The following is a 16,103-nucleotide window of genomic DNA, read 5'->3' on the forward strand; positions in this document are numbered from 1 at the left end:
TCATTAAAGCTTATTTTTTGAATGATTAGAGAATTTTATCAACTTCTATTTTTACTTATCTATTTTTGGTTTACTTCTCATTGTACAGCACCTAACATTTTTATAACTTTTTTATAATATAGGACTGTAGACGTTTGGTCCACAAAATCACTTTTAGCACTATAAAATACAACTGTTTGCTTGACATCTTTATGCAATAGAATATTTATTTTTCAGCCGGGCCATTCTCTGTTTGTGCTACTGCTCTCGGGCAGAGGTTACAGGAACATCAAAACCAAGACAAATAGACTGAAAACTGTCTTTCCAACTGCTGTAAGAGCCCCAAATCATAACTTTCTGAAATATGTGAAATACCCATGCAAAAAACAAATCTATCCTGAAGTAACTCACAATGTGGACTATTCAATTAATGTCGACCTTATGTTAATATCTGTGTTTCTGTAATGTAAAGATTTATATCAATTGTAATTTATCTTGATCTTTTTCTCTCTTTTTTCCCCTTTTATTACAGTGTATATTTGTATCCTTATGTTTGCACTGAATGACCTGCACCTTATTTTTCGTTGCATTTGTTGTAATGACATTAAATCTGAATGTGAATCGTGCACACTTCTTTGTGTGGGAATCAGTTAATATCCATATGCTACATGGGGAAACAACATACATGTGAGTGTGTGCTCTCATGTGTATACCTTGGAGGTACCAATGCAACCCACGGGTCGATCAGGACGCCCACTCAAGCCCAGCTTACTATTGATGGCCAGGAAGCGGTACGCCTGTGGGAAGACACAAACCCATGTTAATAAATGCACGTGGTAGTTGGGGAAGTGATTCGGCCCCCAACTGAGACGTTCCCGTTGTTGAAGAAATTACCTTCGTGCGGCAGCACTACCACCCACCAGTATTGTTATTATCATTAGTGCTAATGAGTTGCGGCACAAATGAAAAGGTCTTTGCCATGCCATTAGTGGTATCCTTAGTGGACCCCCATGGGGTTTAAGGAGGAGCAGCAGCAGCAACAACACTCAGTTGACATGTAACATGGAATGGTGGATTTGTTAAAACAGAACCAATCCATCTGGTTTCCTTCACATGGATGTTTCATCTCTGATGTTGATTTTCCTTTATTAATTTGATCCTGTTTTGATTGGTTGGCCAGTTTTGTTACATTTCTAACATTATCTATATCTTCAATACAGGGTTTCATTTTGAACAAAGTTTCAGGATGCAAAGAATGCAACTGCAACTTTACTTTCCTCACAACCGCCCGACAACTTTGCGTTGCTAAGTATTCCTCAATCAAGCGCCACATGGGCAGTGAAAAAATTGAATAGACCGATCTGGTGTTTTACTGTCATTTAAAGGACATGGCATACTAATCCAGGTAAACATCAAATGTTTCATTAAGATTGTCAGTCATCTATTTAGCACAGTTGTTGAAATGTGTTTTTGTTTGTTAATAGCTTGATTAACAAATTGTTCAGGCTTCTTTATACTCGCGTGGACAGCCACCATGCTGATGTCATTGCAGAAATCCCGCACGTTTGTCTTTATACTCGAGTGCAACCCATCTGCGCAGTTTTCAAAATCTACTGCTGTTCTCCCACAAATCTGGGGTGTTGCTACAGTTGGTATTGACTACGATGCTACAGAGTGGAGTTTCCTCACCATTTTATAGTCATTTCATGGAGCGGTTTTTACTTTCCTTTCTGTAAAAAGGTATAAAGGAACAACAATGCCATGGATTGGTATCTGTTGAAACAAGTTGACCTAAATGACCAACTGATACGTTTTATTATGCTCCAAAATTGATCAAGAAGGCAGTAGCGTAGGGTACCGGTATGTGGAGCTGGGAGGAATGGTGAGTATGTCATCACAGCATGTGACTAAAATGGACCAGTCACCTGAGGGATCTCTGCAGCTTCCTCTGTATAGCAACTTTTTTATGTATGGGTGGCAAGTTACACAACTGTACTACGGAGGGCAATGCGTAAGTCATGTGATGCGATCCAAGCACTATTGAGCGTGGGAGCGTAGAGGCCTTTACAATTAATTAAAAATAAGCTATCCAGCCCCACAGATGCTCTGTGGGTCCTCCTCCCTAATGTCCCCTTGTTGGCCACACCTATTCGCCCTCTTTTCCTACAAACAAGTGACACCGTCCTCCCCTCAATTAGCGGAGGGACTGCCTGTATTGTGGGCTCTGCAGGTTGATGGGGGCGTGAGGTGGTGGGGGTTGGCACTGGGGTGGTGTGGTTGCTGGCTATTGTGGCGCCTTACTGGGGCTGGCAGACCGCCTTGGGTCCCTCGGTGTAGGATGTGTCCTGTCCGCCGGTGTGCCAGGTGGACTCTTGGGTTCGATCCCATCTTCCGATTGATTTGGTGGGGTCCTCAGCCCTCACAGTGCAGGCACAACAGTTACAGGACACTACTGTCATTCCTTGTGCATGCAAAATGGTGTCAATTCACTTGGATGTGTCCAAAGGCACACACCACTGGAATCTTTTCGCTGGGTCTGGGGCCGTCACCTACTGCAATAAATAACTAATGAATATGCAAATGGATTGGGGATCCCCTTACTCATACTCTCGTCCCATAGACTTTTACAATTTACATAGTCACTCCCACCGCACTTCAGTTCCCCAGCTGGGTTCACGACTCCAGCACGCTTACCTCTTATCCTTTTCCTCTCCTGTCCTTCCCTCAAAGGGTTTAGCATTACTGGCTCATACAACACTACATAGTTACTTATAGTTATACTTATATAGATATATAATGATTTGCATTTCTCATCTTGTTTACATTTGGTGCTTTGTCTTTTGGTCTCTTTTCTCACTCCCCTCTCGAAACTTTGTTCTGTTTGACTGATCAACTCTGATTCTCAATACATATACATTACAATACTAAGAAACCACAGCGGCCGCTTAAAAACGCCATTGTGACACAGTAAAATGTAACGGCGTCCGAAAGGATACTGAGCTCCATTCTGCTTGACCCGGCAGCCAAACAGGACAAAAAAAAAGTGGCGGTGTCCGTCGCAGACAGACAGACCACTTTTGTATTGAAACCAAAATATTGTCAAGTGCATAGATAATGACGTCACTGCACTATTACATCAAGACAGAGCATTTGAAGAAAAACGCAGGCTGGCTCTTCTGATTGACCAGTATATGTAAATAACTTCTGATCGGTTTGGGGATTGCAACACTCTATCTCAGCCGATGAAATTCCATTTGGGTTCAGCTTCTTTATTCGAACTGAGGTGTATATATGGAGCATTTTTATACAATTTGGGCTTGGGCTCCATTCACGGCTTCATGTTTTCCTCTCCTGATTTTTCTCTTTCTATAGTTATAGTGTATTCCTTGACATTTATACAGTGTTATTTAGGGTTCAATAATATGAATGACACAACACAGGATATTTGGCGCCGAAAAGCATTATTTATCGATAAGAACACAATTCATCACATAGCAGAGAGTTGGTATCCAGTATGTGTGGGTCTGAGCTGCAGACTGTATATTTCCCTGTCCACTTCAGTCATTACCCTACCCAATTAGAAACCCTAACCTTAACCTACCCTTTCCCTAACCTTGACCTATCCTTACTTTACACTTGTATACTGTTTAACAATACATGTCATACAATACAAGAGGTGATAATTGTCATTATTTAAAAAAAAAAAACCATTACGTTATGTTGGGAAAGCTATAAAGAGATGAATGGATGCAAATGGTATGATATTGTACCAGAAGAACATGTTGACAGTTTAATTCAAGCAGTTGTCTATTTCCTGTTTACAGATGGCGCTTGTGAAACCTAGAGGGATCCTGCTGCTGGTGTAACCGTGACAACCGAGATAATTCTGGCAATCACCCACAATGTCGGGTTGCAGATGTCTTAATGAAACAGTTGCCATTACACAATATTGTTCAGTGTCAGGTTTGTCCCTATCACTCAAGGCAGGTTGCACTTAAGTGGAAACATCTCGGTAATCTTCAAATTCTCGGTAATGGAAGAAGAGGGGAAAAAATGTTGCCTCATGTTTGAAAGAGAATGTTACGAAACATCTACTGATGTTTCTTCTGTCTTTCATGTCTTTTAGGTTAAGTACCATGCAGTCTGTCACCATTGTCATTTCCAAGGTTCAGTTCCAAGTGACTGAGTTGAACCACAAATTTTCTGACCCCTGACATAATAACAGAGGCCGTCATGTGACCAAGGTTTAAGTCTAACTGCTGAGAGCACGCTATCTTGTGCTGAAGGCAATTGTCGGTGACAAGACTATGGACATCGATATATCTGACAGTGTTTGTCAAGGTCCTTGGAAAATGTTGTGAGATAGGCTACAAGGTATTCTACAAAAAAATGTGGCTCGAATACACGCAAGCAACCCGCAGAAGCATTCATACTTAAGCTAAGCGGCAATATCAAAAGTAGGTAAATCACATCAGAGCTCTTATAGCTGGCAGCGCTAAAAGAAAAAAAAAGTACAAATGAACACTTGATTCTAAAAATCTTTGGCTAATCATGCTTCTTATTACTACAGCAATGTTCTGTTCTAATGCAGTGGCATCACTGTCCTATTATTAACATAACTGAACAGTGTGGACTAACCAAATGTATGATAGCTGCAGATGAGGTAATGCTCCTTCACTGTTAAAACTTTTTAGGTTAACAAATATCAAATAATTTAAACTCAATAATATGGTTTTGTAGAAAAATGTACAGCATCTGCTTAAATAATACAACTGACTAACGTTCCCAAGTTGTACTTTTCACCTCCATTTGTTTTCTGATTTTTACTACCCTTCTTTTCACACACTTAAAGACACAAATACCATGTACAATTTTATTAGATTGTTGCCAAAAGCATCTTGGTACCTAGTAGTACCTAGTAGCAGCAAGCGGTTTGTGTTCACTGAGTCATACTGACTAGCTTAGCTGTTGATTACTGTGTTAACCTTATGACACACCGAAATGTGTGTCGTTACATTTGCTCTCAATGTCTCAAGATGTTGACATAAGCCTCATTTTGAGGATTCATAGAACACAACGGAACGTTTAGGGTAATCTGGAATTACTACAGCTGTCCACACCTCTTTGCCCTCCCCTGTTATTGTATCCAGTTCCATGTGTTCCATAATGCGTACTACACTGCTCAGTTGGTGGGCACTGTCTAGGGTGAGCATCCGTATTAGAATGAATCGTCATTCTAACAAAGAATAATGTGACAAAAATGTACAAAAATTCCACAGAAGGGCACAAAGATTCATGAGCATAGAATAAAAGGCACTACAATAAACAACAGGGGAACAGGAGGATGTACAGTATTTGACGTGCTCAATGAAATGGATAGGTTTCCAGTTACCCATCATGCCTTGCGAAGGATGCCATACTGTGTGTCTTAAGAGTTCAAAGACCAAAGCTGAACGGTCAAGCGTGAAGTTTTTTCTATCGTTAATTTTTCCGTTTGGTGGAAAAGTTATGACGTCATTTAAAGCAAATGCAAACCTAGTGGACAAAAACACGTTGGGAGCTTTAAGCAGAGCCAGAAACTTGGAGAAATTGAAGTACATTGGCGGGAAAGATCCATATGAATTTCAAGGAAGCGACTGGAGTGACGATGTGGAAGGCTACCCTGACGTTACATAACCAATATCGTTAATTATTTCATGAATTCTGTGAGCGCATATAACCTTGATGAACTAAAGGCTTACAAGTCTCTACAAGCCTACAATGACTTTGTAAGTGGGTGGGTTCAAGATGTACGGCAACGGGTGACCGGTAATCAGTGTGTTATGGCGGCTCGAGTAAGACATTCTCAGAGGTCTACCGATCCACGACTACGTCCCTGGATCATATCCCAAAAAGATTGTACTTGTATGGCCGGTCTTAGAGAAGTGTGTTCACACGTGGCTGCCCTTCTTTATGCACTCGGGGCTTCAGTAAAATTACGGGCTAGCAAGACAGTTATAGAAGAGAGGTCTTACTGGTTATGGCCCTCTGCTGTAACAAATGTAAATCATTTTTTTTTTATCTTTAAGTCTTTATAATAAAGAATTCTCTGTCGTGAATTTATTCATTCCTTGTTGCCTCAAGTATTTAATTGAAAATGTTACGTGTTATGAAATTATCTGAGGAAACTTTATAGTGTCTTTTTGTTGGATCAGGAAGAAATCCTGCTCGGTGGTAGACGCTTAGTTTTACTTCCCTGGTTGACAACGACCTTTGAAATATCAAAAACTACCTCTTTGTTTCAACGCGGTTAGTATAGCTTCAAACTAAGTATGTGGGGCCGATTATTATCGGACGAAAGGGGCTTGCTTGCTTTTTTGACATAGATGCTAACTAGCTTCAGACACTCAAAATGGCGGACAAGGGACTCCTGGGACTGTGGTGACGTCATTGGAAACCTATCCAAAGGTGATTCATTAAGTTACAGTGTATTACAGAGGAGAATACACAATTTTCCAAATGCTTTGGTGAATAAATTATTTGGACCGCACCAACAAGAGGGAAAGAACTCAACAGAGCTGCTTGCTTAGAGCGCTGTGATCACAAGGAGGCTACCCGGTGATTTCTTTTCTTTCTTCCTTTTTTTTTGGGGGGGGGGGTATTGCTGAAAAGCAGAATGACAAAAAAAGCTAAAAGCTTGGATTAAGGTCTAGTTCAGCGGTTGGGAACCGATGGCTCGCGAGCCATACCTGGCTCTTTAGGTGGTTGCGTATGCCTTGAAGAGGCCGCTTAACGACATACTGTACACAGCAGGGGTGCTCAATGTGTCACGAGGCAGTTTTGGTCAATCATGTGACGTGTACCCAAAACAAAAAAAAAAGACGTCAGCCCAAACCCACCCCGCTCTTAAAGGGGTACACTCATAATTACAAATGTTACAGTCCTTCCGCAGCCTATCAACGTGGTTAATAATGACAGCGTGCTTATGTGCCGCCCACCACCGGAATTTTTTTTTACATAAAGACATGCCTCTGTCGGCAAGCATTGTTGGCGAGCGCACATAAGTGGGGAGAAATAAAAAAATGAAACCTGCAGACCAGCTGATTGTGAAAACTTGGAACGCACTTCCCGTTACATACCACACACTGCAGCATGTGAATATTGCTGTACTGACAATGTTTGGTTCTACCTACTGTATGCATATGAAAAGTCTTTTTTCACATTTAAAAAAAAATTAAGACCAACCTACGTTCATGAATAACGGATGGAAGTCTCAAAGACTGCATGAAGTTTAATTTAATGACGTATGAAACAGACAACTAAACTATCATCAAAAAAGTCACATTAATGGTAAGAAGTACTTTCTCATCACTGGTTAGCAACAGCATAATGTTATTTCAATGAATTTAGAAACTTATTGTACTCTTAAAGTGTCGGTCTTACATAAAATGCGCGAAGACACTTGTATTTAGTTTTCAAAATATTCCATGGCTCTTTTGGAATTAAATTTTAAAATATTTGCCATTTATGGCTCTCTCAGCCTAAAAGGTTCCCGACCCCTGGACTAGTTGTTTATTTAGAATTAAATCTTTTGTACAATTTTGTTTTGAAACCTCATTGTACCACCACTGTTTCATTACATCATTGCTTAGTTTACTTTTATTTTGGAAAACAATTTCGTCTCCCTAGATTTGGTTTACTTTTTGCCACAATCACTGCAAAACTGTAGGTGGGCAGGGGAAAACTCTAAAACCCCCCTTGACTAAATACATCAGCAATTACAAGGCTTTTCTATGAAATGGGAAAGCAGGGGCAAAAGGTGGTGGACCTCTTTAAAGTTGCTCTGAGCATTTAAAGGGCCACTGTCATGAAATGCATGATTTTTAGTACGTTATTAATGAAAAAAACGGCAGCCGACATGGACCCATGCGTTTTTTCACCACAAAACATGATTTTGACATATGCAGCTCTTTGTAACCCCCGCCATGAAAATCCTCTCGAGGGATTTGTTTTCGAGAAGAAGCAGGAAGTGACGTACATGGTAGGACCGCCCTCAAGTGGACTCGTTTGTTTCTATTAGTTTTACGTTCGGGAAGGTAACTCGTTGTTCCTTCATGTTAGCCAAAATGCCGGCTCGTTGCATTGCTGGACATTGCTTGGACACTCAGGAGGATGGATTTACCCTTCATAAGTGTGCCCCCCTCGCTGGCTTGCACCGTCATCACACCAGCCACTTCCCCATCCTCCATCTTTTTTTCCTCTTTAAGTACCACCCTCTTTCCTCATTCGATGACATCTTCCACTGTTAATTGTTATTGTAACTGATATTGTGTCTGCTCTACTCCTTTTTTCCTCTCCCGATTAAATGGGAAAATCTTTGCGATGGAACTTTTACTCCATTTATATTTTTATTATTTTATTCTTTAGACTTTATTACTATTTTAGTTAGCCCTGCAATTATATATTGTCTATATGTTTGTTTTGATATTGTTTGGGTCTGGTAGCATTTGTTGTAAATTTGCAATATGTTTGGAATAATATGTTTTTATTATTTTCTGTTTTAAATCAATTACTATTAGTTGTTTTTTTTTTTTTTTTTTTTTTTTACAAACCACGATTCCCAAGCAGTTTTTAAGTTGTGTAGAACGAAAAAAAGAGTGATTTGTGTCTCTATAACAGAGAAAAATTATTTAATGTTCAGACTGATTAAAGGAACATTCCTGCAGCTCAGTTGTTTACAAGTATGGATAGGGCGAGGTTCACCATTTTGTTAACAACCGACCATTTTGTTAACAACTGGGGGAGCAAATAGTGGATGCAGCCACGTAGGCCTCAAAACACTTCAGAAAAATATTGTCAGTTAATACAGTTTGTAGATACACCTACAAATGTAAGTTAAAACTCTAAAATGCGAAGTGAAAGCCATACATAACATCCATAAACGACTCTTGGGTCTCTGGGCCAACGCTCAACTGAGATGTACATGTCCCATGTGAAATTATTATGGGAAATCATAGACTTGGCTTCTGCTGCACCAAAGAGGAAAATGACCATCCGGATTGTTATCAGCACAAAGTTCAAAAGCCAGCCTCTGTGATAGTTTGGGGGTGTGTTAGTGCCTATGGTATGGGTAACTTGAACAATTGTGATGGGAACATTAATACTGAACCATACATACAGGTTTTTAAGCATCATATGCTGCCATCCAAGCAAAGTCTCTTTTAGGGGCATCCTTGCTTATTTCAGCATGATAATGTGAAGCCACGTTCTGCATGTCTAACAAAAGCTTGGCTTCATTGTAAAAGGTGTGACTATTAAACTGCCCTGCCAGCACTCCCTACCTGTCTACCTGAAAATGTGTGCAGGAACATTATCAAACACAAAATACAACAATGGAGAACCTGGACTGTTGAGCAATAGAAGAATGGGAGAGGATGTCCTTAGAAAGCTACAACAATCAGTGTCCTCAGTTTCAAAGTCAATGATTTGAGAAATAAAAGGTCGTGTAACAATTTTTTTTAAATTTTATTTTTTAGAACATGTTGCAGGTGTGTTGATTTGTGTGTTTTACATATATATTGAATATTAGTTCTACCTTCAACTTTAACAGGTGATATCCTGCTGTGGATTCTAGTTCTCCTGGCAAGGCTATTCCTCATGTGATGTTTTTACTCACTCCATAGTATACAGCTGGACATAGATAGCTATCTTGTTTTGTCTCTGTCTCTCTCACTTTTATATCACCAAAGGACTTTTGGTCTGATCTTTAGTAAGGGGTGAATGCTCGAAAGACTTGCACCCTTTCCTCTTTTTGCCCCAAATTTTTTTTCTTTTATGATAAACATCCACAAAGACAAAATTTTCTCCTTGCTTATGGTGTCAGAAAAATATTTTGCGAAAAAACGGGAATCAAACTTAAAGGGCCACTGTCATGAAATGTATGATTTTTAGTATGTTATTAATGAAAAAACGACAGCCAATATGGGCCCATGCATTTTTTTTCCCACCACAAAACATGATTTTGACGTATACAGCTTTTTGTAACTCCCGCCATGAAAATCCTCTCGAGGGATTTGTTTACGAGAAGAAGCAGGAAGTGATGTAAAGGACCGAAGCGCCCCCAAGCGGACTTGTTTATTTCCATTAGTTTTACCTACGGGAAGGTAGCTCGTTGTTCCTTCGTGTTAGCCAAAATGCCGGCTTGTTGCATTGCTGGACATTGCTTGAACATTCAGGAGAATGTATTTACCCTTCATAAGTTTGCAAGAGACCCGGTTTGTTGTGAAAAATGGATTGCTCGGGTGCAGAGGACGAGAGCTTTGTGGGTTCCAAATGACAGGTAGGTGTGTATACAGCTACTAAAAAAATAATAGTTTGGGGCGGACCACATAATCGGCCTCTCATAACGTAAAAGATCCGCGTAGGTATGACAGGCGTGCTAAATGTGTCGATGTGTGCGTCTGACGGCGTTGGGCTCGCCGGCGAAGGCTGCTGCGTAGCCTCACCAGCGAAGGCTGCGCCTTTGGCTCGCGGACAGTGGTGGCTCTGAACAACGCTGCAGACAATGACGCACTCAGCCGCGTGCGACGACAACGCCGTAAAGCAGCCCGGCTCGGCTCCGTGATAAACCACCCCGGCGCTGAAAATGAGCCAACCCGACGTGCAGCCTTCGGTGAAGCAGTGACCAGCGGAAGTGGCGCCTAGTGCTAGCGGACACCGGCAGGTCTGAAAAAAACACTGCCAACAATGCCGCACTCAGCCGCGTGCGACGACAACGCTGTAAAGCACCCCAGCTCGGCGGTGATGTTCCTCGCGGAGGGTGGCGGCTATGAAGAACGCTGTAAAGCGGCTCGGCGCCATGATAAGCCACCTTGGCGCCAAAGCCAGGCAACAAGGTCACAGCTAGCCGGGGTGGCCCGTTGCAGTCGGCGGGCGGCCTTGTCGGTCGGGGTGGCTCATTTTTGGCGCCGAAGTGGCTTATCATGGCGCCGAGCCAGGGCGCTTTGCGGCGTTGTTCATAGCCCCCGCCGTCCGCGTTGAACAACACTGCCGAGCTGGGGCGCTTTATAGCGTTGTCATCTCAATGGCTGAGTGCGGCATTGTTGGCAGCGTCGTTCAGACTGCGATGGCTCATCTCCGCCGTGGAAGTGGATCGGACAGAGAGGCGGTTTGGCTGTGATTGCATATCATCTGAATATGGCTCTAAACAATAGGGTAATATTGCCCCGATAACTTCACTCGGTTGTGAGATGTTCTCTTCTTTGAAAAGAGCTTCCGTGTCAGAAGGGGCGTGTTCGTCTCCCATAGTAGGGTCCACCGCGTGTTTTCAATGGCGAATGTCCGGGGTGACATCACGGACAGGGGATGCAGCCAATATGGCGGTCACTTAGATGTCGTTGAATGACACTTTTGCAACTTTGCGCATGGATGACGTGCTCTCTGCTCATATTTATTTTTTTGTGTAGACATTTAAGTGAACAATGTTATATGTATTTTTCATTACAATATCTATTTTAGAATGTTTATAGGGATGATACTTGACCTTAAATAAGTCGTGTCAAGTATAGTGGAGTCCAGTGTTTCCGCTCTGCTACCAAACAATGCTTTAGTGTCATCGGTTGTCTGAATGCGCCACGTTGGAAGAGGCAAAGAAAGCCGAGGTAGACATTGATTCCAACCCAAGCCTCGGCTTGGAGAAGGGGGGTGTAAAATCCTCACCTGCTATGTGAGCAGAATAGATCAGCCGGACACATTGGTTGCCCTTGAGATTGACTTGAAATGTTATGCTTCAAGGAGACACTTTAAAGAAAATATATTTTCCTTCCTTCCATTTAAACAGTAGTTTCTCTATGTTTGTGCCTACACAAAGTCCATACACACACACACACACACACACACACACAACACACACACACACACACCACACACACACACACACACACACACACCACACACACACACAAACACAAACACATTTTGTGTGCTTACATATCATTTACAAGATCAAAAATGCTTATTTGTGTGAACCAACACTGTAGCTCTGGTTATATTTTGGCTTTGATGTTGTGGCGCTTCCTTCCATACCGGCTATCAAAATAAGGCAGGGTAGGGAGATGAAGTTGGTAGGTTATCACTGAAGTGTGCATGTATTGTACAGATGAAACCAGAGGTTCACGTACACTATGCAAAAACATATGGACAAAGATCCTAAACATACTGCCAAGATAGTTAAAAAATGGCTTGAGGATGTCAATGTCTTGGAGTGGCCATCACGAAGCCCGGATCTGAATCCCATCGAATATTTGTGAGCTGATCTGAAAGGGCGTGAGCGACCAAGGCAACTGACAAACCTGACTTAGTAACACCTGTTCTGTCAGGAGGAACGGGCCAGGATTTTAGCAGAGGACTGTCAGAAGCTTGTGGAAGGTTACCCCAAACGTTTAACCCAAGTCATGCACTTCAAAGGAAATGCTACTCAATACTAAGGAAATGTAAAGTTTTGATTTGAAGAAAATAATTTAAAATTGTGTAAAAGAATTCTCTCTCATTATTGTGGCATTTAACAAAATTAAATAATTTTGGTGGTCCTATCTGACCTGCAAGTGCAGCTGTTAAGTCTATCTTGACTTGAGACAGTGAAAGAAAAAATTAAATGGGTGTTTTGCTACAGTGTGTGTAAAAGTCCGGCTTCAACTGTATATAAGGTAGGTAGGTTAAATGGTAGGGAGGTTAACTTAGAGGACGTATGTATGAACATAGGTAAGGTAGGCATTTAGAGAGGGTTAGGACTTAAGGTCGGTCGATAAGAGTATGTATTTAGTGGATATACAGTACAATAATAAAGCTACACACCCCTGTTAAAATGTCAGGTTTTTTTATACACCCCCCCCAAAAAAAGATCATGTATGGATGGAACTTGTACTACTCTACTGTTAAAGAAAAATAAATGTTTTTGAGAGGTCACTTATAAATTGACAAGTGCCTGCGTTCAGAATTATTATCATTATCATTCACATTCATCCATCCATTCATCTTCCGTTCAGTTTATCATCACTAGGCTCGCGGCATTGCTGGAGCCTATCTCAGCTATCTCCAGACGAGAGGGAGAGAACTGGTCGCCAGCCAATTGCAGGCGTCACATTCACATACAAACTTGTGTCAAATTTCATGCTATATTGGTGGCCACACACTTAAAAGTGGCTACATGTATGTCCCCTGAGAATGTTCAAATATGCACAGAAAAGTTGCAGTTCACCGAATCAGTCAAACGGTGGTACTATGCTTCTCCTGTGCAACTATGCAACAACTCGAGGTGACTAAAAGGTTGTTCAATTAAAGTAAAACACACTTAAAAGTAAATAAAGAGAAGTACACGATATTAACAAACCAACAGGCAGCTGTTCATTGACGATTAGGCAGAATTACAAATGTGTTAATTGGAGACTAAATTGCCCTTAAGTGTGACTGTGAGTGAGACTGTTGTCTGGATTAGAATCATAGCACCACCACCAGGCAGGTAAGTAGGTAGGTAGCTTAGGGGAACTAAAGTAAGGAAGGTAGGTAAAGGAAGGGTGAGACTTTTAAGGTTGTTAGCTAAGGTAGGGTATGGTTGAGTGAGGTAGTTTTCCACAGTTAGCGTTTTTAAAACAGAAAGAGATGGAGGTAAGTCGAGTCTAGGTTTGACTGTATGTTTTTCTGTATGTTGCACTCTATGTTTCATTGTATGTTCCATTGAAGTGTAACTTGTGTTCGTATGGTTGACTTTTATCTGTTCAAAATGATTACATAAGTGGCAGGCTCAAGCTCAGGAAAAGTCTACTAAGTGGCAGGCAGAAACAGGAAAAGTGTCCCTACAGTCATCCACTTTACAAAGTGCCCCTTTATTTGTAGTCTATACTAAATAATGTCGTTTTGCTCTGTGATTCCCGCTCTGGACCCCTGGTGGATAAACAATGCACCAAGTTAATTTCGCACGAAAAGATGTTGAAGGATGCTGAGGAAATGTGACAAAATGGCTTTGACGGCTGTTGAGTTCACCTCTGATATTTTTCATCATTAACAACATCGGATCATTGACTTCACTTTCTGCTGAATCATCTCTAAAAGCTTTGCCTCCTTATAAGGAATTGGAGTGACTATGCCACAGACCGAGATGTATATTTCCAAATCCAACCTTCCTTGGAATAAGGTAATACCTCTCCACCTACCTGCTCTCTCTGTCTCTCTCTCTCTCACACACGCATACACACGTATAAAAGGTGCTTCCCTGAATTGCGCAGTCATTCATTAGCAAAGATAGGGCGAGGTTTACCTCTTTGTCAACAAGTGCGTGAGAAAATATTCAAACACTTTAAGCACAATATTCCTAAACGTATAATTAAAAAGAATTTCATTATCTAAAGTAAGTTTCTTTCGGCTTGTCCCTTTCGGGTTCGCCACAGCGTGTCATCTCAGATGAACGCACATATATGTTTTGCACAATTTTTACGCCGGATGCCCTTCCTGACGCAACCCTTCTCAGGGAGTGGAGGCCCCAGTTGGATTTATCTACGCTCCATAAAATCATCAAAAGGTTCAGCTAATATGGAGAAATCACTGCATGTAAGCAGCAAGATCGAAAACCAACGTTGACCTTCGATCCCTCAGACAGCACTGTTTCAAAAACCAACATGAATGTGTAAGAGATATCACTAAATGGGGTCAGGAACACTTCAGAAAACTTATGTCAGTAAATATAGTTTGGGGCTACACCCATAATTCTAACTTAAAAGTGTACTATGCAAAGCAAAAGCCATTTCTCAAAAACACCAAGAAACACCGCTGGTTTATCCGGACTCAAATTCATGTAAGATGGACAAATGCAAAGCGGAAAAGTGTTCTGTGGTCCGACGAGTCAACATTTCAAGTAGTTTTTGGAAATTGTGGATGCCGTGTCCTCTAGCCCAAAGAGGAAAAGAACCATCTGGATTGTTATGGATGCAAAGTTCAAAAGCCAGGATCTATGATGGTATTGGGGCTGCGTTAGTACCAATGGCACAGGTAATTTACAGATCTGTAAAGACACCGTTAATGTTGATAACTACATACAATTTTTGAAGAAACATGCTGTCATCCAAGCAATGTTTTCTTCATGGTCCCCCTGCGTATTTCAGCAAGAAAATGCCAAACCATATTCTGCATGTGTTACAACAGCGTGGGTTTGTAGTAAGAGTGCAGGTATTAAACTGGTCTGCATAGAGTACAGACCCCATTGAAAATTGGTTGCATATTATGAAGTGTAAAATATGAGATCGTAGACTCCGTACTGTTGAACAGCTGAAGCTATACATCAAGCAACAATGGGAAATAATTCCACCTACACAGCTTTAACAATTAATGTCCTCAGTTCCCAAATAACTATTGAATGTTGTTAAAAGAAAAAGTGATGTAACATTGGTAAACATGACCCTAACCCAGCTTTTCTGGAATGTGTTTGCAGGCATAAAATTCCAAGTTTATGATTATTTGCTAAAAGCAAAGTTTATCAGTTTGAACATGTTTATGGTGAGAGAGAAAAAGAAGAACCCAAAGATCATTGCGGCTGCACTCCAGAAATACAGTCAGTAGATGAGAGAAAGTTCCAGAGAGTCAACCATCACTGCAGCACTGCACCAGTCGGGACTTTATGTGACAGTGGTCCGCAGCATCCTCTCCTCAGTGCAAGACACGAGTCTCCGCATGGAGATTGTTAAAAATCACCTGAACGAATCGAAGATGTTGAGAAATAAGATTCTGTGGTCTGATGGTCAGCTGCATGAACAGGACGACTCATTGGAATGGAAGGAAAGATTAATGCGGCCAAGCATAGAGATAATCTGAATTAAAACATCCAGAGTGCTAAGGACATCAGACAGGGCCAAAGATTCACCTTCCAACAAAAATGACCCTAGCCACACAGCTATAAATAATGAAGTGGCTTTAGAACAACTCCGTGACAGTTCTTGAATGTCCCAGCCAGAGACCTGATTTAAAGCAAATTGAGCATCTCTGGATAGCTGTACACCAACATTCACTATACAACATGACAGAACTGGAGAGGATCTGTACTGAGGAATGGGAGAGGATCACCAAATTCAGGCATGAAAACTTTTTGCATCTTTTCCCAA

The 16,103-nt window shown here is 41.3% G+C and overlaps 1 protein-coding gene across 8 annotated transcripts in view; it reads right to left on the reverse strand.

The window, feature by feature from the left end:
- The window catches only part of phkb (phosphorylase kinase, beta), a 96,002-nt gene that overhangs the window by 16,564 nt on the left and 63,335 nt on the right, over positions 1–16,103 (reverse strand). For all 8 annotated transcript variants that reach the window (XR_009794249.1, XM_061814833.1, XM_061814829.1 and 5 more), the window contains one exon: positions 693–776. Coding sequence is in view for 7 of the 8 variants with exons in the window: in XM_061814833.1 (XP_061670817.1) it covers positions 693–776 (84 nt within the window). In the remaining variant the exon portion in view is untranslated. The remainder of the gene's footprint in view (positions 1–692; positions 777–16,103) is intronic.

Source organism: Syngnathoides biaculeatus, chromosome 3 (genome assembly GCF_019802595.1).
Source record: "Syngnathoides biaculeatus isolate LvHL_M chromosome 3, ASM1980259v1, whole genome shotgun sequence".
NCBI classification, from domain to species: Eukaryota; Metazoa; Chordata; class Actinopteri; order Syngnathiformes; family Syngnathidae; genus Syngnathoides; species Syngnathoides biaculeatus.